At 41.9% G+C, this 23,939-nt stretch overlaps 1 protein-coding gene across 7 annotated transcripts in view; it reads right to left on the bottom strand.

The window, feature by feature from the left end:
• The window catches only part of LOC147024547 (C-Jun-amino-terminal kinase-interacting protein 4-like), a 200,888-nt gene that overhangs the window by 137,923 nt on the left and 39,026 nt on the right, over positions 1-23,939 (bottom strand). For 6 of the 7 annotated variants that reach the window (XR_015059080.1, XM_085884562.1, XM_085884563.1 and 3 more), the window contains exon 5: positions 13,596-13,684. Coding sequence is in view for 6 of the 7 variants with exons in the window: in XM_085884562.1 (XP_085740688.1) it covers positions 13,596-13,684 (89 nt within the window). In the remaining variant the exon portion in view is untranslated. Of the gene's footprint in view, positions 1-258; positions 833-13,595; positions 13,685-23,939 lie in introns of those variants that run through there. The other variant, XM_085884567.1, reaches the window with a different exon arrangement.

Here is a 23,939-nt window from a genome sequence, read left to right as displayed (position 1 = left end):
CATCGGCGAACTCCATATCAGGATGAATATGACCATTTTAAATTCATTAATGGGGTTATAGAAGGTACAGGACTTCCTAAATAAGAAAGAAGTCCAGGAAGACCAAAGACCTAACCTGCTTATAACCACACATATTCACCTCGATTCAACGTATTCACTATTTAATAGGAATGAATGTGAAGACAAAAAAAAATGCAAATAAAAATTAAACCAAGAGGATGAAGGAAAGGGCTCAAGGATAAAAGTGATTTAAGTTACCTGGAAAGAGAATGCCTGACTATAGCCTGGGAAGGGATCTGCGTGTTCGTAACGTTGGAAAAATGCAGCACAGTGAGGGCGATGAGGGATGACACCACCACAGAGTTGACGACTACTACGCCACCGACAAAGCTAAACACGGCCAGCACAATGCACAGCACACCCATGTCGGGCCTGTAAGCAAATGCCCCCTCACCACGAGGACCGCAAAAAAGCTGCAGACAGCCAGTCCCCACTTGTCGTCGTGGTTCCCAGCTCCACTGACAGGCCACCTTCAGAGCACCATCACCCACAACCATCGCAGTGCGCCTCTTCAAAACGACTTCTACCTTTGAGTACCCATGATGTTCCTTAGCCCATCTTTGGCACCATTCATCAAATAAGAAATGCTGAACACATCACAATTTGTGCATCAATCCAAGGCCTAATACGATTCCAATTTCTTTCACTCCAATGACCGTGCCACAAAGCCCCGCTCTGCTTGAAATCGCATCCAACACTGCCACTCCTCCCTCCTTCAAATACCCTGGCTCGTGAATTAACCCATTCGTTACACAAGATGGCTCTGGGATATCCAACTGCACAACTGATAAACAACAAAACCAGGTCACAACAAAAGGTTCCAATCATCAAGTCATTATCATAGGAATATCGGGTTTTCCACCAAATTATAACAGAAAAGTAAGTACTTTAATCACACCGAAACGATCCAACATATATCACAATTACAGACACACAACCGAATCACGAGCTGGTGGGTCCGTAATGCACTGCAGTGGAGTGTCGTCATTATTCCCCACTGGGTGTCGAATCACAGATGCTTCCTTGGAACACAATTAACCCATTCGATCCACTGCAGGATGATGGAAAATTTCTCACCAATATTTTTTGAATTGGGTGAAAGTAAACGAGCAAAGTTTGAGAGTCAAATAAATGTTTCAACATATTTTATGGAAACTGTAGATTCCTGATAGATGCAGAGCATGGAATAAAGAAAATGTACATCAATTACTTAATTGCTAATCACATCTCGTAAACATGGCTAATTTCACTCTTGATGAAACCACAACATGAAACAAACACTGTTCCAGTGCTGTATAGTTTTTCAACATGATTTACAGCTCATTAAAAAGTTGAAAGTGAAAGTAAAAATGTGAATTATTCTGATCAATACAAACAAACACAAACAAAGGAGCAAACCCAATCGGTGAATAATTAGATTCACAAATAATCAAGGCTCACACCGACAGCCATTCCTGTATTCATGCTATCGATGCGAGTCTTGACACAACATGATAATCAGTAAATGATGAGAGATCGGGGGGGGTGGGGGGGGGTGGGGGGCAAAGATAAAACGACACAGAGACTTGAGCACTAATGATAAGATAAAACAATTTGACACAGGTGACAAAAAGCATATGTCTGAAGGGGAAAATCCACAGTATATATTAATTAACAAGTGCCAACTTACATAGGCAAAAAGTATGATGGAAGGAGTATTTGCAGCTGGATTATCATAACTGTGCCAGCAAAAGAAGGATTACAAACTACAAAAGAAAGAGGCTTCACAGCTGGCAGGGTATCTTAGAGGCATGCACACTTGCCTGGGTTTCAATATGGACCCAATTATAAACTGTCACCCTCGTGTTTTGCATTGTGGGCGATGCATTGTGAGTGCCCTCCAACAGAAGGATATCAAGCTGGAGGACTCTGCTGTTGAGACCCAATCTGTAAACTTCCCAACCTAGATGTCTGCAGCTGGTAAATTGTCCCTTCTGTACCAAAGTATAATGACCAACTTTACATCAAATCTCTCCTGTCCCTCTCGACTGTTCTCACCACTTTCTTGTCAAAGCCAACACTTCTCTGCCTTTTGTAAGGGAGTAACCTCAACAGCCCAAATAATTGCTGTTTGCACAGGGCAACTGGCAGGGATTTGCAATGTGCCCTCTCAAAAAAGCATTGGATAACCATCTCCACAGCACGTGATATCGATTCCACCTGGGAATACTTTTCCAAGAGCCGACCTTCCCTCATGCATCAGTTTATTCCAACCCCCCCCCCTCCCCGCCATCCCCACTTTCCACCCCACCCCCACAGCTTTCCTATTCATCCTCTTGACCCTGGTGCACTGAATCCTGTGGAGAGGCAGATGTGGTCAAGCAGCTTACTTTCTCAACATGGAAAACAAATCCAACTGAGTAACATTAATTGCGACCCGTTCCGTCGAGTTCAACTTCAATGATTCAATGTATACTCAGATTGATGGTGTAACAATGGGATCCCCTTTCAGCCCAGTCTTGGCAACCATCTTTGTAGGTTACTGTGAAAAACGTGCCTTTGCAGATCCACATCACGGAGTTCAACCCCCTTCCATCTATTATATCGGTACGTGGATGACATCTTTGCTGTCTTTGAGCCAACCTCAGCATGTAAAGTCTTCTTGGCATACCTGAACCCTCTCCATCATTCCTAGAGTTCACCTAAGAGATGGATTGCTACGGCATACTTCCCTACTTGGACGTCTTAGTTGAGAAATCAGCCGATGCTTATAAAACCAGTCTACCTTTACCGGACAGTATACTAGGTGGAACTCTTACAGTTCCTCGAAATACAAGATTGGATTGATTGGTATCTTGATCAATAGAGCAAGAAAGATCTGCTTCACAGATAAACTCCATGCTGAAATTGAGACCGTCAAGACTATTCTTCATGATAAAGGGTATCCTGAAAAGATCATCAATATATATATATATATATATATATATATATATATATATATATATATATATATATATATATATATGTACAAATGCCTGAACCCACAAAAGAAACCTATAATTGGACCTGGTAAATGTCTGGTATACCTATGTCTAGCGTGGAAAGGCAAAGTGTCTCAGCGGTTTGAAAAACAGATCAAAGAGACAGTGTCCCATTCTTACGATGCTGCTCAACCACAAGTGATTTTCACCACCCACCGGTTGCTTCCATCAGTCCAAAAAGATGTTCTGGCCGTCTCTCATAGAAGTAAGATTATTTCCGAATTTCAGTGCCAGTGTGATGCTCCGTATGTGGGCCGCACATCTTTGAGATTGAAGGATCGCATTGAACAACACGTCCCTTTGGGGATCAGACAGGGTCAGTCATCCGAACAGACAACCAACTCGGGCTTGTAAGAATGTTCATAGTATGACAACTATTCCTTGTGCCTCTGTAATTGGTTACCATTTACTGAATAATCCTCAGTGTGCAGAGCAATATCGTAATGGCTGGTTTAAAATCCTAAGTAGAGGACACAGTTTAGCTCACCTTCATGCAATGGTCACATTCATCAGGTCAACCAACCCTATTCTTTGTAGACAGAAATAATTTGACCGAACTTTATATCTATTCTGACTATGATGGTTTGACTGTGTGACAGACAACTCTACCATTGTCAACTTTCAGTCATCATGAAAACCACCACCACCCCCCCCCCTCACCTCCCCCCAACTAGCCCTCAGCCAATTAGCATAATGTTTATGCTGGTACTTTGGTGATTCATCTCCACCTAATCATTATTAAGATGGTTCATTTCTGCATACTCATTTTTCATGATGCCCCATGGTTCCACCAATCAGGTAATCCCATCCTTTCTCTCTCTCAACCAATCAGCATTGAGCACATTATATTGTAACTTGATAAACGAGAGTTTGGTGCTTCTTCTTCATATGCTTGTGGTTTTATCCTGAGGAGTGCAAGTCGAAAAGCTTTGATAATGTCTATTTTATTGAAATGCATATTTAAGTTTTGTTGCATGAATAAAATGAATAAAAAAATTAAAATAAAAACCCCTTGAAAAATCTTCTCTGAAGTGGTTGAACAGATCAAGGTGAAACTTTACACATATGACCGCCTATCCATGAAGAACAAAAGGTTCACAATATTACATCAGAAATTACATGGTTTGGCAGCCATATTGGATTTACCCAAAAACCTATAAAATTCTTCTCCAAAACAGCTGCACAGATCAAGGGGAAACTTCACACAAATGTTCCCGAAGCCTTGGATGTACAAGTTTATATTGTACTACTAAGCGGGTCATAACCTACTAGTGATGGGGAATATATGTTTTAAATTTAAACTTGATCGAACACATGGTCTGGTAGCCAGAAGTATATAATTTTTTTGATCCGGTTTCTCTGATTTTTCATTATCCCGCCCCCTCCCAGAGGGAGGGAGTGGGATATTGTAATCATCCGGAATGTTACTTGACGAAATCTACGATTTTGTCAAGTATGTTGGTCGGTTCAGTTTGTTTGTTTGTGTGTACGTCTCGCTCTACAGGTCGCATTTCAAGTCGGAATGTCATGGAACTTCACCAATGGACTTATTGGCCACCAGAATAGAACCCGATAACTTTTGGCATGTCAAGGTCAAAGGTCAAGGTCAGGAAAAATTCCTGAAAATCGTGAAAATCCGTATCTTTCAGCATGGGCTGATTTTCAAAAAATTCATGTCCGCCAAATCTTAACGGATTCCTTTCAAATTTGAAACACGGACGTAGAAGGGGAGTATCTTTGACTGGATGAATTTCGTCAAGTCCTGGCCCTATGGACCATTTTTGTTATCTTGCCAAAACGAAGTTTTGCAAGATATGTAAGTCAGCTTGTATGTTTTTTTTTTTTGTTTTTTTTTTGTTTGTCTGTAATCACGTATAAATCACTGCAGAGCACAGTTGTCATTGGAAATTTTTGTAACTTCGCATATCAGAGGCCTATAGAGGTCCCTTTCAGTGCACAAAATTTTGAAGGTCAAGGTCAAAGGTCAAGGTCACTTTATCGCAAATCAGGGGAGTCGACGAAACCCTTATTTTTTGAGTAATTTTGATCGGATCGTCTTCAAACTTCATGGGAATATAGCTCATGGTCTGGCGCTCAGCTGATTAATTTTTGGTAGCGATGGGCCTTGACCTTCATGGTTAGCGCCGAAGGTCAAACATATTTGACCCCAAGGTCAAATTTTCAAGTTTTAGGAACCATATCGTGTAGCACCTCAAATTGAACACCTCGATGAGTGCTTTCTAGATATGTCAAGCTTGAGACATTATGACGTCATTTGGTGACGTTATGAGGCAAAAGCATATTTTTCATGGTTACTCTGTAGAACGATTCTCATCGGAATCTCTCGTAGGCAGATATTCCTCAAGGAGTCGCTCCTGGTGGATAGCAGCTCTGTTCACCTCAGTGTGAACTTTAAGAAGTCACACGTGGTCACCTTTTGGCAAGATAAGGGTCATCCTGCGGGTGATATTGGTTTTTATTTGTTTGTTTGTGTGTACGTCTCGCTCTACAGGTCGCATTTTGAGTCGGAATGTCATGGAACTTCCCCAATGGACTTATTGGCCACCAGAATAGAACCCTATAACTTTTGGCATGTCAAGGTCAAAGGTCAAGGTCAGGAAAAATTCCTGAAAATCGCGAAAATCCGTATCTTTTAGCATGGCCCGATTTTCAAAAATTCATGTCTCCACCAAATCTAAACGGATTCCTTTCAAATATGAAACACGGACGTAGGAGGGGAGTATCTTTGACTGGATGAATTTCGTCAAGTCCTGGCCCTATGGGCCATTTTATTTGTCTGTTTGTCTGTCTATCTGTTAGCAACTTTACGGCAAAACGGCTTTAGCAAACACTATCAAATTTAATCCACAGGTGGGCAATGAACCTTGGATGACCCCATTAACTTTTGGGTCCAATTGGATCAAAGGTCAAGGTCACGAAAAGATCAAAATCGTTTTTCGCTCATAACCGTCAAAAATGATCTGATTTACTTCAAACTAAGCTTATAGTGAACCTTATTCTATTTGTCACTTATAATCCTACCCATTCCTATCGTGAAAAATGCATATTTGTGAAGATCGGGAGGGTCCGAAGTTTTGGGAGCCATGGCCATCGGTCAAAATTACAAATTTTCCATTACAACTAAAACATGGTTACGAAAATACAACTTTACAGGATAACGGCTGGCTCAAAAACTGTCAAATTGTATCCACAGGTGGGGAATGAACCTCGGATGACCCCATTAACTTTTGGGTCCAATTAGGTCAAAGGTCAGGTCACGAAAAGGTCAAAATCTTTTTCGCTCATAACTTCGTCAAAAATGGTTTCATTGACTTCAAACTAAGACTAAAATATTCCTTATAATCAACATCAGGTTAAGGATATATCAAATTTAAATTTGATCCCCAAAATAACTTTATGCCTTAAATGGGCGGGATTTGTTGTGCCTGGCACCACTTGTTATTATTTTTTTTGAATAAGGCTAACTTGGCTGTTCCTGGATGGGGTTGAGGGTAGAGTTGTAGCAGCTGAAATATGAATCCTATCCAGGTTCCTCCTGATGACTTCATCTTTGCTTTTTGCTTGTTCAGGCTCCTTCTGATGACTCCAGTGCAGGACTGCACCTATTTGGTCTTCCATTTGATTTGAATTGAATTTATTTTATTTTAATCCCATTCTAAATTAAATTGAATAATAATAAAAAACATAATGGGTCAGGATCAGGTGTCCAATCAAAGTGGAGTTGCACCAAAGCGGGACATCTTGATACCCGGTTATCACTGGCAGCAGTTTTAAAGTGGCAGTTCTAATTATGTCTGTTATTAATTACCTAACACCAGTACACAGATGCCACAGAAAATACACCACACAAAATACACCAAACACCACACAAAACAAGTCCTGGTAAGGGTCTGAAATCTCTGATAGCTCTTTTTCTTGTTTTCTTTGCATTGAAGGTTACACCAGCCAGTCATGCCCCCACTTCAACATGTTCTCAAAATCATTCTCCAGTGAAACTCAAGCCTCATTACGAGTAATGTTGAGTGAATCAGCAGATGTACAATTAAGTGAGAAGTCATCAGCATACATGGCAAGCTGAGACAGAACATTATCAGGAAGATCATTAATATGAACAAGAAACAGAGAGCTCTGTGGAACACCAGAATTGACGGAGAAAGTAGGACAAGATTGAATGTCAAGTACCACCTTCATCTTGCGATTTGTAAGGAAAGCCAAAATGATTGAATGCATCACATAACTAAATCTTGTGGAGCAGACCCTTGTGCCATACTTTGTCAAAGGCTTTCGAGATATCCAAAGCAACGAATCGAGTTTAACCTTTGAGCTCCAATGCCCTGTTGAAATGATCCGTAATTAAGGATAGCAGATCACTCATAGAGTGAGAATGGCAAAAGCAATACTGGCAGTCAATGAGAAGTTCATTGTCCTCTAGATGGCTGATAAGTTGTTCATTGATGAAGCATTCAAATACCGGACTTATTACAGGAAGCAGGTTGATGGGGGCGATAGTTGCTTGGCTCAGAATGCTCACCAACACCCTTGAAAACAGGAACAGAAGCAACTTTCCATGATGAAGGAAACATTGAAGCAGGCAAGCACAGGTTGTATAGCTTGACAAGAGTCGATGACAGTTCAGGAAAACACATCTTCAATATAATCACAGGGATTCCATCAGGACTAGTCGCTTTTGAGGCATCCAAAGTTCAAATAATTCTGGCAACCTTCTTCGGAGTGATAAATTGAACAGGAATATCAAAGTCTGGACGAAATGGAAAATCAGGAAGAGGGTGTCCCTGATCATTGAGGGAAGAATTAGAAACAAAGCAATTTGAAAAGAGGTTAGCCTTATCCAGAGGTGAAGTAACAACCTCAGGTCCATGAAAGAGAGGAGGTACAGAAGATATATTACGTTTGAGTACACTGTTGGCAATCCACCAAAAGTCCCTTGAGCCAAGTCGCTGAGTCGCAATGGAATCGGCTACAGAAGCTGCATATTGCTGCTTAGCATCCTAAAGAACTCTTTTACAGAGGTTACATGCTTTGCGGAACAGGCATTTGGACTCCAGAGACCCTTGTATATGGTACTGTTTGAAATATTGGTTGTGATAAGCAATTGCTGATGCACAAGCCAGAGTGAACCATGGATGGGAATGAACCTTCACTTGGTAGATACGTGAGGGAATATAAATGTCCATACCAGTGCGGATCCATTGGGGTATTTCCTCGGAAGCCATATCAGGACCAAGACTAAAAGCTGATGTCGATGGCACATCAGCAAGGAATGAACGAAATCTATCCCAATCAGCTTTCCCAAAATGTTAACAGTGTGGTGAAAAGGATGCACTGGAGTTGAGAATGAGGAGTAATAGACACAAGCAAACAGTGGAATGATCTGAGTTACCAATTGGAGAAAGGACATTGGCAACACAGTCACCAGGGTTAGAATACCAAAAAAGAAGAGATCAAGAAAGTATCTTCCATCAGAAGCACAGTCAGGAATATGAGTGGTCGAGAAAACAATTTGGGTGAGATTTTGAGTGATTGAGAAATTATTGGTATTGATACCAGGAGTGTCAGGACAACAAGAGTGCACCAGCCATTCCTTGTGGTGAACGCTGAAGTCACCAAATACCATGATGTTTGCAGAAGGGTGGAGTAAAATAGCCCTGTCATTGCTGTCTGAGATTACACCGAGCACGGCACAAGAGGGAAAGGAAGGCAAGTGATACAGAACGAAAAGATATGTTGTTGAATGCAGGAGAGCAAAGTGGAAACACAAACTCACGAGATCCACTTTCAAGAGAATTTTCACAAGCTAAAGGTGGAGAGTCCTTAGCATAGATACCAAGACCATGAGAAGGAGGGCGATCAAGACTGTGAAAAATGTAACCAGGTACCTTGAAAAACAGAGGAGATTCCACTGTCCAACCGACACTCAGAGAGAGCCAGCAGGTCAGGTGAGTTAAGCTGAACAAAAGATTGCACAGAAGAAAAGTTTGAGCAAAAGCCCCTGATATTGGAGAAACAAATATTCAAAGGATTTGAGTGTCGCTGCACAAGGGCTGGTGGATTGGATTGGCACGTGCAGGTGGAGATCTGTTATTCTTCGATTGTATAACCATATTCTTAGTCGTAAAAACATTTTATAAAAGAAGACGACGTCTGTCAAAGTTACCCAAACAAATTTACAAGCCAGTCTTAAAGACTCAATATGGGCACACAAACGTATGTGAACACATCGTCATAACAATGTCACTCTGATGGCCTCAGAAATGCAATCGAAAATGGCTGCACGGACAACCCCATGCACTCCAAGGCAGTACAACCATTTCAACATTTTACATCTGTTGATAGATCAAACTCTCTAAAAATTACCAAAGAGTTCGGGATCTTGTACAACTCGGCGGCCATAACCTGCGACATGTATATTTCTGGTACTCTTCAGAGAGACAGAATTAATGAGATACCACTGGGAGTCCTGAACAAGAAAGATGAGGAATAACTGAGACTAGAAATGGTAGAACAGAAGAAAACAAAGGAGAATATAAAGAGTAAGAAGAAGACAAAGAAGACTTCTTTTGAGTGGTGTATTTTTATAGGTTTTAAGGTAAATCCAATATGGCTGCCAAACCATGTGACCAATGACATCATGTGTGTGAACCTTTTGTTCCTCATGGACAGGTGGTTATACATGTAAAGTTTCATCTCGATCTGTTCAGCCACTTCAGAGAACTTTTTTATTAAAGTTTTTTTTTTTAAAACAATAAGGCTGCAGAATCATGTGATCGATGACGTCATTAATTCTTTTTCTCTGGACCATTTTATCCCAAGATGACCCTCAAAATTTTTCATACTGATCATATGTAGCATTCTACATATACAATTATGACGTCATAATGTGGGCGGCTATGAAGTCATTAAAAAAAAACACTCATTCCCCATGAGGAGTACGTGCTATGTGCCAAGTTTAAAATTTTTTCCCTGGTATGGTTTCAGAGATACAGAGGTCCAAAATGTTTCCGTTTTTCCAATGTGGCTGCCACACCACATGAACTATGACATCATAATTATCATTAAAACATTCTGCATGAGTAGTAGCACCTATGGTGAAAATTTTGTCTCAATCCGACAAGCGTTTGCAGATAAAAACACGAAAGTTCTGTGTGGACAAACAGACAGACAAACAAACAAATGAAAAATCGTGCTTCGCACGACACTTGGCGAAATAGTTGACCTTTCCGTGTGGTGGTCCAAGCTGTAATGTCATGGAATGCGTGGTGTTTATTTGTTCGTACATTAATAAAATGACGCGACGTCACAAATAACAATTATCAGGTGCGCGTTGTCATGGTAACGGCAGCAGATTGAAAATTTTCACAACTCATTTAAAGCCACCATGTGACATTCAACAACTTATCATCAGTCCTTGTTGCCTTCATTCGATCGTAGAAAATATTTGAAAATACCAAGGAACATTGCTTTTCAACTAGCTTTACGATCCCGATATCAGGTTTGAAATATGTTGGAAAACAAAAATATGTATTTTATGTGCGTTTTTCATGTTTTGGGTGACCCTGACCTTGAACCTTGGGTCAATTTCGATCAAACTTTGTACACATGTTAATATTACATACATAAATAGACAGTATAATTTTCAATTTAATAACTGCAAAACTCTGAGAAATAGCCATGTGTAATTCACAAAATTCCCCATTGGTTTATAATGGGCGACAATATAAAGTGATGCAGAATCCAGATCCTGATATTGAACATCACCAAAAGTCACATATCCTTTTGCACTGTGGATTTCTATCAGCTGTTAAAATTTCATCCAAATCGGTTAAGAATTGTGACCTGTAGAACGAATAGAATTTTTTTTAAATCACGCCAATAGCTAAAAACTTTGACGTCATACGCTTGCAAAAACTGTGCATAATTTGTACTAACATGCATTTTAAAACATTTAGATATTCCATTGAAGTTTGTTTTGGCGTCAACAGGAAGTCGCTACGACTTCTGGTCACCGAGTTATGTCCAAAAATGTGTTTTCACGTTGTGTGACGTCACGTCATGACGTTTAGTCCGATTAAGACGGGGTTTGGACGCGGACCATCTCAGGTGGATTGCCTATCAGGTGTAAAAATTTAAGAACGACTGGTCCAGCCGTTTGGGCTGTAGACGACCGGACAAACAAACAAACAAACAAACGGAACAGACCAACATACTTGACAAAATCGAAGATTTCGCCAAGTAACAAACGGACCCAAATGCAATACCCTCTCTGAATCCTTCGGCGAGAGTAAAAATAAAATATATAATACAGTATTTAGTAATCATGATACTTTTTAGGGTAAATTCATCAAATTATCAGTGAAAAGTCGTACGTCTTTCTCATTTTAAGTTTGATTGCAAACTGCTTAAGTAAATAACAAGAACCGTGCCATTATATCTTATCATCAGCCAATACGTTATACCTCCCCCTTTGCCCTCTTTGATTGCCATCATCTTTAACCCATGCGTCCTGTGTATGACTGAAGCACTCTTACAGGAATATTGTGCCAAATATTGTGGTACATTCCACAGTTCGATAAGGTTAGTTGGGTCCTCTTGTTCTTCTCTGTTTCTAGGTAATCCCATATGGTCTTGATAGGACTCATGTCCTTGGGCTGAAGTGCAGGTGTACATTGGATTGATAAGCTTTGATGGACTGTGTACTTTACGCTCAGGGCCAAAGTTCACATCCTTCGTTTTTTTTAACAATGTCTGATTTTTAATACCTTTTTTTTAGTAAAAAAGATGGTCTCAACATATCCACAAGGTTATGGTATGACCGTGCATTTTGGCTTTGGGGGCTAGGATGTATTAAATTTTGGATGAGCATGAAAGCCAGCGTATGAAAAATTTGTCTAAAACGCTGGCACATGTCGAATACGTATGGGTAAGTTTTGTATACATTAAGAGCACGCTGGCATACGCCATAGTACGCCAAGCTGTGAGACAAATTTACCATGCTTGAAATTTTTCGACGTATGCCAGCGTATGACTCACATGTTCCGCATACGCTGGCCATAAGTTGTAGGCACGTTACGTGATTGTTGACACACGTTACTTGTAAGTTACTCATAAGTCGAAACACGTCGAGGTAATGTTTAGCATACCCGAAACTTATTTCTAACCTATGAGCAACGTGTTGTGGGCACGTTACGCGATCGTTGACACACGTTACTTGTAAGTTACTCCTAAGTCGAAACACGTTGAGGTAATGGTTAGCGTCAGTGTTCCAGACTCCCTGTTTTTTTCTTTTTTGTTTTTGTTTTTTCTTCGGTATGACGGTGATGTTGACACTTTGATTTCTAGTGCGGTTATAATATAATTAAGAGGCTGCCGCTCAACGATTTAAATCATAAAGCAGTAGAAATTGAAGTGTCAACATCACCGTCATACCGAAGAAGAAGAAAAAAAAACAGGGAGTCTGGAACACTGATGCTAAACATTACCTCGACGCGTTTCGACTTATGAGTACTTTACAAGTAACGTGTGTCGATGTGTGTCAACGATCGCGTAACGTGCCTCCAACTTATGGCCAGCGTATGCGGAACGTGTGTCATACGCTGGCATACAGAGAAATTTTCAACATGCTGAAAATTTGTCGACGTACTACGACGTATGCCAGCGTGCTTCAGCGTGCTATTAACGTATACAAAACTTACCCATAACGTATTCGACGTGTGCCAGGGTATTCGGCAAAATTTTCATACGTCGGCATACGCTGGCTAAAACGTCAAGATGTGACAGCGGCTTGACACTTCGATGTCTAGTGCGGTTATGATTTGAATCGTCGAGCTGCAGCCTATTAATAGCCTATGCCACATGATCATCGGCGATACGCTGCCGCGCTATGCATAAGTTAGACTATCGTTGGGCATAGGTTGTGAACGCCGACAACACGCTCAGCATTCGTTGATATAAGTTATCTATATGTTATCGAAACGTTCTGTGTACGTTACTAATACGTTATGCATCCATCCAACTCGTTATGAATACATCCAAAACTGGAAAAAAAACATCAATAGTTCAGCGTACGCCAGCGTTTTACATACATTTTGATTCCTTGCCATACGCTGGCTAAAACGTCAAGGTGTTACAGGGCCCTGACCGTTAGGCATGTGCATTATTAGCTTCACAAGTTTTGTTTAACTGCTTAGTTTTCCAGGCTGAAGTACACGTCCCAGCTTTGTTGTCATGTTTGATTTTTTTTAATTTTCGTTTAAACAAAAAAAATCCTCTCAACAGAAACCAGGGAGCCAGAAACACATCTGCAGATTCATTCCTTTTCCCAGGGGGTGGTTTGACAATCCTACTCACGTACAGTGATCGTGCAACTTGCAAATCGGCATGGTGGGTGTAAAAGTATCAGAATATTTTTGAGAACATTACAAGTTTATAAAAGTTGTGAATACTTATTTGCTTCGGAGTATTAATTAATTTCCTCACCTTATGCGGGGCTTGAGAAATGCCTCAGCTGGGTAAGATGTCTGCAGTATCTTGAATCTTTCAAGATGATCAGAGTAGGCCTGCAGCATCTGGACTTAGAAAGAAGGAGAGGGTGTGAAGATTTCTTCATCAATCAAAATTGTGGACTATAACACAAAAGGCAGCTTATAGTCATACAACTTAAAGTCATACAACAGGTACTAACAGCAAAGAGATGCCAAATGCCTCAAACTTTCAGCAATATATATTCATGTGAGAATAAAAATTTGAGTATGGTAATAGCAAGTGTTAACAACAGGCCCTATTAACAAAAGAAGGGGAAAGGGAAGTAAAGAGCATGTTGGTAAGGGGACAGGGACAGGCAATATTCCATCATTTTGTGTCTGTCATATACAGTACTGTACGGTGCAAAAGTTTGGGTAATTTTCATTTTTGTGTTGCCATTCCCCATTAAAAAGTTGCAAATCAGTGAGTATTGAAATTCGTTTTCATCAACTTGTTCCCTTTCTTGAAATTCGACGAGTGAGTTCAGAATGGTGCCAATGAAGGAGCGTTCAACAGAAGTGTGTGAAGATCCAAACTCTGTGAGAAGGACACACTATGAAGAAAATAGCAGAAAAGCTGAAGATCTCTACAATGTTGTGAAGTACACTTTGCAACACCTGAAACAAACTGGCCCAGTACAAGATAACAAAAGGACAGGAAGACCCAGAAGAACCTCCCCAAGGCAAGACAAACACTTGATGTTGCTCAACTCGTACAATGGAAGAAAATCAGGTCAGTACCTGACAAATGAAATGAGAGCAGGTCTGAACATTAGCATCTCATCCAGCTCTGTGCACAGAAGGCTAATTGCAACAGGTGTCCATGGCAGAGTTGCAGCAAGTAAACCACTGCTGACCACAGAACAAGGTGAAAAAGAATGAAATTTGCAAGGCAACACCAAGATTGGTTGACTGAACAATGAAATCAAGTCCTCTGGTCTGATGAAACGAGGTTTGAACTTTTTGGATCTGGAGAACCTGCAAAATGTTATTACACACAATGTTTGCAGCCTATTGTACAAAAACATTGGGGAGGATCTGTGACTGTCTGGGGTTGTATCTCAGCTTTTGGAATCAGAAAACTTGTGAAAAATCAATGGGAAGCTAACAAAAGAGAATTACAAGCAGATACTGCAGCACCATGCAGTTCTGAGTGGAATTTGTTCAATCATAAGAAGATTCATTTTCCAACAAGACAATGATCCAAAACACACTTCCAATACAGTAAAACAGTACTTGGAGAACAAGGTTAAAGTTGGCATGGTCCAAGTTTTAGAATGGGCACCCCAGAGTCCAGACGGGATTACCTGGAAACAGAGAAAAACAAAACTAATCTTTCCGAACTGTGGAATGTACTGCAGTATATTTGGCACAATATTCCTGGAAGAGTGTTTCAGTCATGTACAGGAAGCATGGATAAAAGAATGATGGCACTCAAGAAGGCAAAGGTATTGACCCACACGATAAAACAACTGTTCTTGTTATTTATTTAAGCAGTTTCTTTCACGCGCATTTATAAAGGCTGTTAGTTTACAATAATAACACACACATGACTGTTATCACTGATAATTTGATGAATTTACCCTAAAAAAAAAAAAATATATATATATATATATTGTTACGGCTGTGGAAATTTGCAATACACCATATAAAAGGTCCCCAGCTCAGTTATGACGCTAAGTTTATGTGCAGATAGGTCCCAACCGTTGTTTAAAGGGTATTCTTCGTGTTTCACTGGGCTGCGACCCTTTGAGATAGTCGTTTTTCTTTATCTATCGTCATTTTGAGCCACACAACAACCACCCCATCTTCGCCACTATGTCCACTTCCGAACGGCAAACAAAGGCGCCAAGGAAGGAACTGCGAGGACGCGTGGGTTTTCCCCCCTTTTTTCCCCGCGCTTGGTGGGAAGGGGGCAGGGCAGCTCGCTGCCGATTAGTGGATGCATGGCGTGAGGCGTTCGGAGTGAGGGCACGCCCCTTTTCGAGAAGCTTCTCGAAGGGAGGCGGAGCTGAAAACGGGGAGGAGCGAAGGGCGGAGCCCCACGCTATACAAGGTGGACCGCACGCGGAGCTCTCTCTTCCTGGTTCATGCTGTTTCTTGGTTCATGCTCGCCCCTCTCTTGGTGGTCGTCGGAGGTTCGCTCTTCTTCTTCTTCTTCTTCTTCTTCTTCTTCGTCAAGGCCTCTCTGCTCTCTTGGTGGTCGAGGTTGGGCTCTCTCGTCTTGGCGTTGGGCGACTTGTCGGTGAAGGCGCGGGCCGGTGGTGAGTCCGGGCGACGCCTCGGAGACGCAGACGGGAGGCGCAGCCCTGCCGGCTGTGTGGTGTGAATCTGCGCGTCTGGCGAGGGACGCCGGAGAGAACTCACCGACCACATCATCGCAAAGGCCCGAAAGCAGGCGCGGCTACGCTAGCTGCCGCGGAAACAAGGCATCACGACCTGCCCACCGTCACACCTCGAGGGGGCAGGTAACCTGCACAGTCTCGCGGGCCCATTCGGTCATCCACGGCCAATGGCCATAAAGGTTTACGAACCCCGTCTACCCCCTTGCCAATGAGGGGGTCTTTCCTTTTGTTTTGTATGACTGCTGTGGCGCCGTGTCCCCATAAGTAAACCTGGTAAGTGACTGTAGATAATAATCGAAGTCGGTGGTATTGCTTTTGCTTTCTATTTGTCGCTTGTATATTGCATGACTGTATACGTGTTGTTGTAAATAAATGTGTTTTGTGGAATGTATCCCGTTAGTCATCTTTTTCCCTTTTGAAAGTGCCATCTTGAATCGTGGAATAAATTAGTAGAGGGTTTCAAACACCCGGTAACGAAGAATCACATCCGGCGAGGTCGGGCGATAATATCCGCTCGGTTATCGCTGCAGCACGGAACGGACGGCTAAAGCGATTCATGTCCCGAACCGACCGGCGCCGAGGTACGGTCGCCCAGTCGACTGCCCGCGCAGGTACTTAGGTAGATCGGATCTGGCGAACAACCCTATCTTGCGCGGGTAGGCAATTCTCACGATCGTGGTGAGGTTAAACCCCCATCCGTGACTGGTTCCTGGCGGCAGTTCCAGGAGGGTCACGACTGAATTGTCCGACCGGTGGGCAACGCGGCTGCCATTTGAGGTACGCGGCCGCAAATTCGTAACAATATATATAGTATATACTGTATACATATATATATATATATAGTATATACTGTATACATATATATATATATATATATATATATATATATATATATATATATATATATATAAGTATTATTGGAAGAACCCAATCTTTTGCACAGTACTCTATTTGAGGGCAGTTTAAGGTTGATGGGGATTTTTTATTACAAAATAAAAATAATAGCTCAGTCTTGAAATTTTGTGCAATTACATCAACCCCCTGGAACAAGTTATACAGATAGTGACATCAATGTTAGCAAAAGTATTGAGGGTAAAACAAGATGGAGCAGACGTGTATAATGAAGTTATTTGTGCAGAACATCAAACCTGCATCTGAAATTCATGAAACATTTGGCACAATTTGGTGATGCATATCTTTCCCATAGCAGTGTTAAAATTGTCCAGAGTTCAAAGATGACCACAAAATTGTGAGCAATCTTGAGCAAACATGCAACCAATTGCTTCCATTTAAGCGAACATTAAACATGTTGAACTGATAACCTTGCAGATTCATATGTGAAATTGTCGAGGAATTGGATGTCAGTTTTGGAAGTGTGCAAACAATCATTCATTCTCACTTTATATTCAAAGTGAATAATGCAAGGTTGGCATCAAAGGATCTCAGGTTTGATCATAAGGCAACTTGTGTGACCATTGCTCCTGGAATGCTAACAGAGGGATGTAGATGAGACGAGACATGAGTCCATCGTTTCAAATCAGAGTGAAATAATCAAGGTTCAGTTTTCAGCTGGGAAGCTTATCGCAACAGTATTTTCAGACTCTAATGAGTTAATTGGTATGGACTTTCTTGAACATGGAAAATCCATCAATGTACACTTCTCCAGTTGCAGATTATGAAATCAAGTTCCACTAGCAATATTGTAGATGACCAGGCATGTTGTGTCAGGGAGCAAATTTGCTGTAAGATGATGCTCATGGCAAATGTTACGACTACTACCGAAGCTGAGACAGGTTGGAAAGTTCAGGATCATGCCGCATACAGTTCATATTTGTCATCTTGTAATTTTCATCTCTTTGGAGAAATAAAAGAACATCTAGGTGGCATTAAGTTGAGAAATGATAAAGACATCAAAAGCACATTTCCTGCAATGGTTGCATACCAATACCAAATAATTCAGCACAAATGGAACCAAGGCACTATCACATTGATGAGACAAGTGTGTAGCATAACCTTCATAAACAGTTTACATAAACAATGAAGTTTCATCATCCCACAAGTGCAATTTTATATGAGAAAATAAATATATATATACACATATATATACACATATATACATACATATACATATACATATATATATATATATATATATATATATATATATATATATATATATATATATATATATATATATATATATATATATATATATATATATATATATATATATATATATATATATATATATATATATATATATATATATATATATATATATATATATATATATATATATATATATATATGACCAGGCGTAGTGGCGTGCGCCTGTAATCCAGCTACTCGGAGGCTTGGGTTGGAGGATCGCTTGAAGACGGGAGCTCTGCACTGGGCCGCGCTATGAGAGAGTGTAGGGCAGCCCGGAATCATGGCGAAACTCAATCATTATCCCTGTGTCGTAAGAGGCGACCAGGGTTGCGACAGGAAGGGCATCCGGTGTAAAACCTATGCCAAATCAGTATGCGGATCATAACGGATGATCCGCTGTGGCGACTAGGGGAGCAGCCAAAAGACGAACAACAACATATATATATATATATATATATATATATATATATATATATATATATATATATATATATATATATATATATATATATATATATATATATATTGTTGCGGATTCGCGCCCGCCGGCGTGCTGACGGCCACGTAACTCGAATCGCGGCACGCCGCCCACCGGACGGACAATCCAGTCGTGACCCTCTCGGACTAACGCCGGGAACCAGTCACGGGTGGACCTTTCGGTCTCACCGCGATCGAGCCAATCAGCCCCCGCGTGGGATAGGGTTGCTCGCCAAATTCGACCTACCTAAGTACCCACGCGGAGGGTAGACCGGGCGATCGCACCTCACCGCAGGTCGACTTCGGACACGGGCCACTTAAGCGACCCGTTCCGTACTATCGGGATAACCGAGCGGTGTTATCGTCGACCTCGACGGTTCGATTAATTATCGGGCGTATTCAGCCCACTACCAACCCTTTACGTGAAGCAAGATGAGGATTCAATGAAGGAAATGACGAAGCGAAGCGGGAAACAGTTCAACACAAAGCACATTTATTCGCGCTGAACGGAAAGCACACATATTCAATTCCACCAAAAGCACACAGAAAAGAAAAACACAATTCAATTTACACAAAAAGCAAATGAGACAATGCAGATCTACTACCGATTACACGAGCACACGGCAACACTTATACAATTTTACTTCACAGACGGCGCCGACAACACATACCCAAAACCAAGGAAAGAATACCCTCAAGGATGAGGCGGGCCTGAGGCCGAGACCGGGTCGGGCCTACCCGTCTGGTGATGAGACGCGGAGCGGCGATGGTGCCTCAACTCCGCGGGCCTCGCGGGCAGTGTCCGGTAGGGGGTGGGAAAGGGGCCCCCTTGGTCGCACTATCTCAGCGCGGGGGGAAACAGGAGGGGGTTGCTGATGCTCGGGGTATAGAGGATTTTTATTGTCCCGCGACGAGCGTCTCCACCTCGGCCAGGTCGCGCTGTCGGCCTCCCTGGGGTGCAGCTCCCTGCACGACGCGAGCACCCCCTCGTCTGCCCTCGCCGCCTCTCCACAGCTCCGTCCCCTCCGCTCCGACTCCAACGCACACGACGACCAGCTCCTTCTTGCCAACTCCACCGCCCGCGAAGTCTTAACTCTCTGTTCCTCTCGACTCTACTACTCCCTGGACTGACGAACACGGTCGCTTATATCAGCCCCTGGCTTCGCCCTCTCATCTTTGACCCCCTCCCTTCGACCTTTCACCTCGCTCCCCATTGGCCCGAGAAAAAGTGGGCGTGAATGCTTTTTGATCCATAAATTTGCATATATCGATCGCCCTCCAACGCCCTGGAGGCGGGGCCAATTCGCCCCTCGCTCACCGATTGGACGGCAAAAAGTGGGCGTGTGTCGTTTTTGATCCGTTTTTGAAGCAGAAAATCCGTGGTTTTGTACACGCTGTTCGGCGCGCGCCCTGCACGAGTCCAACACTGGTACCCACAAGCGGCGCAAGAACGGTGGCGATGCGACGGTTGCGAGGTGTGACGTGAAGGTCGTGGCGGTTGTGCTGAAGAGGCGTTGTGGTTGGTGGTTGATGTTGTGGTTGTGGTGGTAATCATGGCGGTTGGTCCAAATTAAAGATAGTAAAAGAAAAACGGCTATCCTGAAGAGTCGCAGCACGCATAAATGACAAGTATTCCCACTAGACAATGGGTTTGGGCCTAACTACACATGTACTTACCGAGATATCTCACCTAAGGGACCTGAATGGTGGTTTGCGAATTTGGTAACCACAACAATATATATATATATATTAAAAAGTTCATAAAAACCTTCAAAGAATGTCATATAAAAAAGCTGCTATTACCATCATTTTCCTTCTCCTGTGTAGATTATAAATTGTGAAAATTAAACAATGCCGATGAGCTCAATAGTTGATGCTGACAGCTTTTCTGTTTATTCAAGGTCCTTGTTCTCGGACTATGGAAATTATACATGGTCTTGTGGTCACACAAGAACTCTATTAATTGTCAAAGCTGAGCACTATGAACTTGTCAGAAATTATGAAGGAAGCAATATGTGAAACAGGCTGTATAAAATAAAGAAATTTAAGCAAAATAAGAGGGAATAGAAAGGCTCTCGCGAAAGTGCATACCTCCGCCAGGCTGAACAGTTTACGTTTTGTATCCCATTGATAGGCCGGATCTGCATCCGGATCTGAACCAAAATCTAATCAGCTTGCTCTCGTCACCTCACCAACTCATCCACCTAGTTTTGTCATAAATCTTACATAACTTTTTGAAATTTTGTGCAATATATTGTTTTTGGCCCCATCTCTCAATTGTGAAGCATCACTCAAAATTATAGTGTCCAGATCCTGAACCAGATCTTCACCAAAATAAAATCAATTTGTCCTTTGCGAACATCCAACCTGTCTACCAAGCTTCTTCCAAATCCGTCCATAACTTTTGAGATATCCTGCTCACAGACAAAACAGAAAAACAGACAAAATACAAACACAGGTGAAACTGGAGGGGGAGCACCGGTAGAGTGCAAAACCTCCGCCGCCAATAATGCTGGGTTACTTAAGTGAACCTGATGTCCTATTCATTGTAGGTCAAAACAGATCAGACTACTGAACCACGATTGAATAAACTAAATTAGATCGACGGGCATTCAGAAATGCCAACAAAATCAAATCAAATTTTTTTTGAAAAAAAAAGTTGCAAAATTTCTGAGTTTTTTTTTTTCTCTAACATTTTTTTTTTGCTTGGAAATCACTTAAAACATGAAGAAATGCAAAAAAAATTCAAATACAGTAGACTAGGCATAAGTCGGCAGTGTGTAACTCGTCACTTCGCCTAAGTCGGCAGGTCAAAAATCCCGAATTTATCTCATGTTAAGTCCTTATGAATAAAGGGTCATCCCTCTTTAAGTCGTCATCTCTAAGTCGTCACTTCGTCTAAGTCGTCAGATGTTGTCCGTTCCCACGTCATGGAAACTCAAGTAAATTACCACTCCTAACTCGTCACATGGAACTGCTGCCTCGTGAGAATCCCGATTTCATGGAATCGTGATGCTCGCTCATTGGTTTACACCGCCAGTGATAGGCTATTTATAACTGCGTACACACGTTGATCGCACTGCAGGCAGGACAATGGCGACTAAGCGTAAGCTTACAACTAAAACCTACCAATAAAAATACGGCATTATCCAGTTTTGTGAGGCAAACCCACTGATGAAGAAAACAGCCAGAGCTGAGAAGTTGGACATCAAACAGCAGACATTGAACGATATCTTGAAGAATAAGGGCACGATGTTTGGACAAGTGGAGAAGATCGCGAGGCCGGTGGTAAGTGTGAAACGCGTGAGATGTGTGTCCTTTGAAGATGTCGATGACGCGCTCATCATCTGGTTTCGGCAAATGTCGGCTCAGCCAAATATTCGGTTGGACGGTGAAATCTTGCTGCTGAAGGCACGTAAATTCGCTGCGGACCTCGGGCATGATGATGCCGAGACCTTGCCGATGCACTGGATAGACAGATTCAAAGTGAGGTGGGGAATCGGCAAGGTCAAGAAGTGCGGCGAATCAGGCAGCGTGGATTCGGCAGTGGTGCACCACAGGAAGGATGGCAAATTGAAAGACATCTTGGAAAGGTATCAGCCTCGGGACGTGTACAATGCCGATGAGACTGTGCTTTTCTGGCAGATGCTGCCAGAAAAGTCTCTGGGGTTCGTTGGTCAATCCCATCATGGTGATAAGCAGGCGAAGTTGTTGTCTTACAGTTGTTAATTATCTTTACTTTTGATAAACTGATTCATGAATTCCATCTTTGCTTGACCACTTTCCAACTCACCAATGAACCCCTCTCTATGCCCTGAGGATTGTGTTTTCCTTTTGGTAAAATAGCCAGCTCTCACACATACGTGTCCAGGCCACGCGCGACTTCATCCTTCACCCCACAGCCATCATGAATGTTCGCATACGCGTAAGTCGTCACATTTCTAAGTCGTCACTTTTTTCTCGGTCCCAATGGTGACGACTTACGCCTAGTCTACTGTATTTTTCAAATAAAATCGAAATTTTTTTGAAAAAAGTTACAAAATTTTGTTGTTATTTTTCTCGAACAAATTTATTTATTTTTGGTTGGAAATTGCTTAAAACATGTAGAAATGCAAAAACAAAAATTCAAATATTTCTTCAAAATGGCCACCATAGCAGCCATATTGGACTTTGGACCAAGTCCAACATCTAATGGCATGATCCTTGGACCACACCGAATCCCCCCACCAAGTTTCGCCGAAATCCATCTAGGAGTTTTTCCATAATACTGTTCCACAAACAAACAAACAAACAAACAAACAAGCCGGTAGGCGACGAGGGATTCGCTAGGATCGAAGCGCTGGATACGATGCTTTTCATTCTGACCGATCCACCGACGAAGATTAATTGCCGAGACGTATTGGTTCACATACAATTGTTCCTCTGCCTGGCAAGATTTTTCCTATTGCCTATTTTGCCAACTGGCACTCATATAAAATGAGGGTAAATAAACCACCACCAACATAAAAAATCCACACACACCACCAACATAAAAAATGAGGGTAAATAGACACCCTATTTTTGAAGGACTAGCATTTTAAAAAATAATCGGTTTGCTGGTTTGTGCTGTAGAGCCTCGCGTTGCACGCGCGCGCACACACACACACACACACACACACACACACACACACACACACACACACACACACACACACACACACACACACACACCCCAATAAACTTCTCTCAATGCTCTTGTTTGGCCACACCTCCTGAGCCACACAATATTTTTCATAAGCCACGCCCACTTTAAATAATAAATAATTGGAGGTGGTGTGTGGGTCGTGGAATCGTTTTTGGTAAATAAATAAATGATTGAAGGTGGTGTGTGGATCGTGGAATCGTTTACGGAAAAAAAAAAAAATTGGAGGCGGAGTGTGGGTCGTGGAATCGTTTTTGGTAAATAAATAAATAATTGGAGGTGGTGTGTGGGTGGGGAATCGTTTTCGGTAAATAAATAGATAATTAAAGGTGGTGTGTGGGTCGTGGAATCGTTCTTGGTAAATAAATAAATAATTGAAGTTGGTGTGTGGATCGTGGAATAGTTTACAGAAAAAAAAATAATTGGAGGTGGAGTGTGGGTCGTGAAATCGTCTTCGGTAAGTAAACAAACAAATAATTGGAGGTGGTGTGTGGGTCGTGGAATCGTTTACGGAAAATAAATAAATAATTGGAGGTGGTGTGTGGGTCGTGGAATCGTTTACGGAAAATAAATAAATAAATAATTGGAGGTGGTGTGTGGGTCGTGGATTCGTTTTCGGTAAATAAATAATTGGAGGTGGTGTGTG

This window comes from Eptatretus burgeri, chromosome 6, assembly GCF_056783735.1.
Source record: "Eptatretus burgeri isolate ZD-2024b chromosome 6, Ebu_testis_v1, whole genome shotgun sequence".
Classification (NCBI taxonomy): Eukaryota; Metazoa; Chordata; class Myxini; order Myxiniformes; family Myxinidae; genus Eptatretus; species Eptatretus burgeri.
The sequence above is the reverse complement of the archived record's forward strand: the minus strand, read 5'-3'. Positions and strand labels throughout refer to the sequence as shown.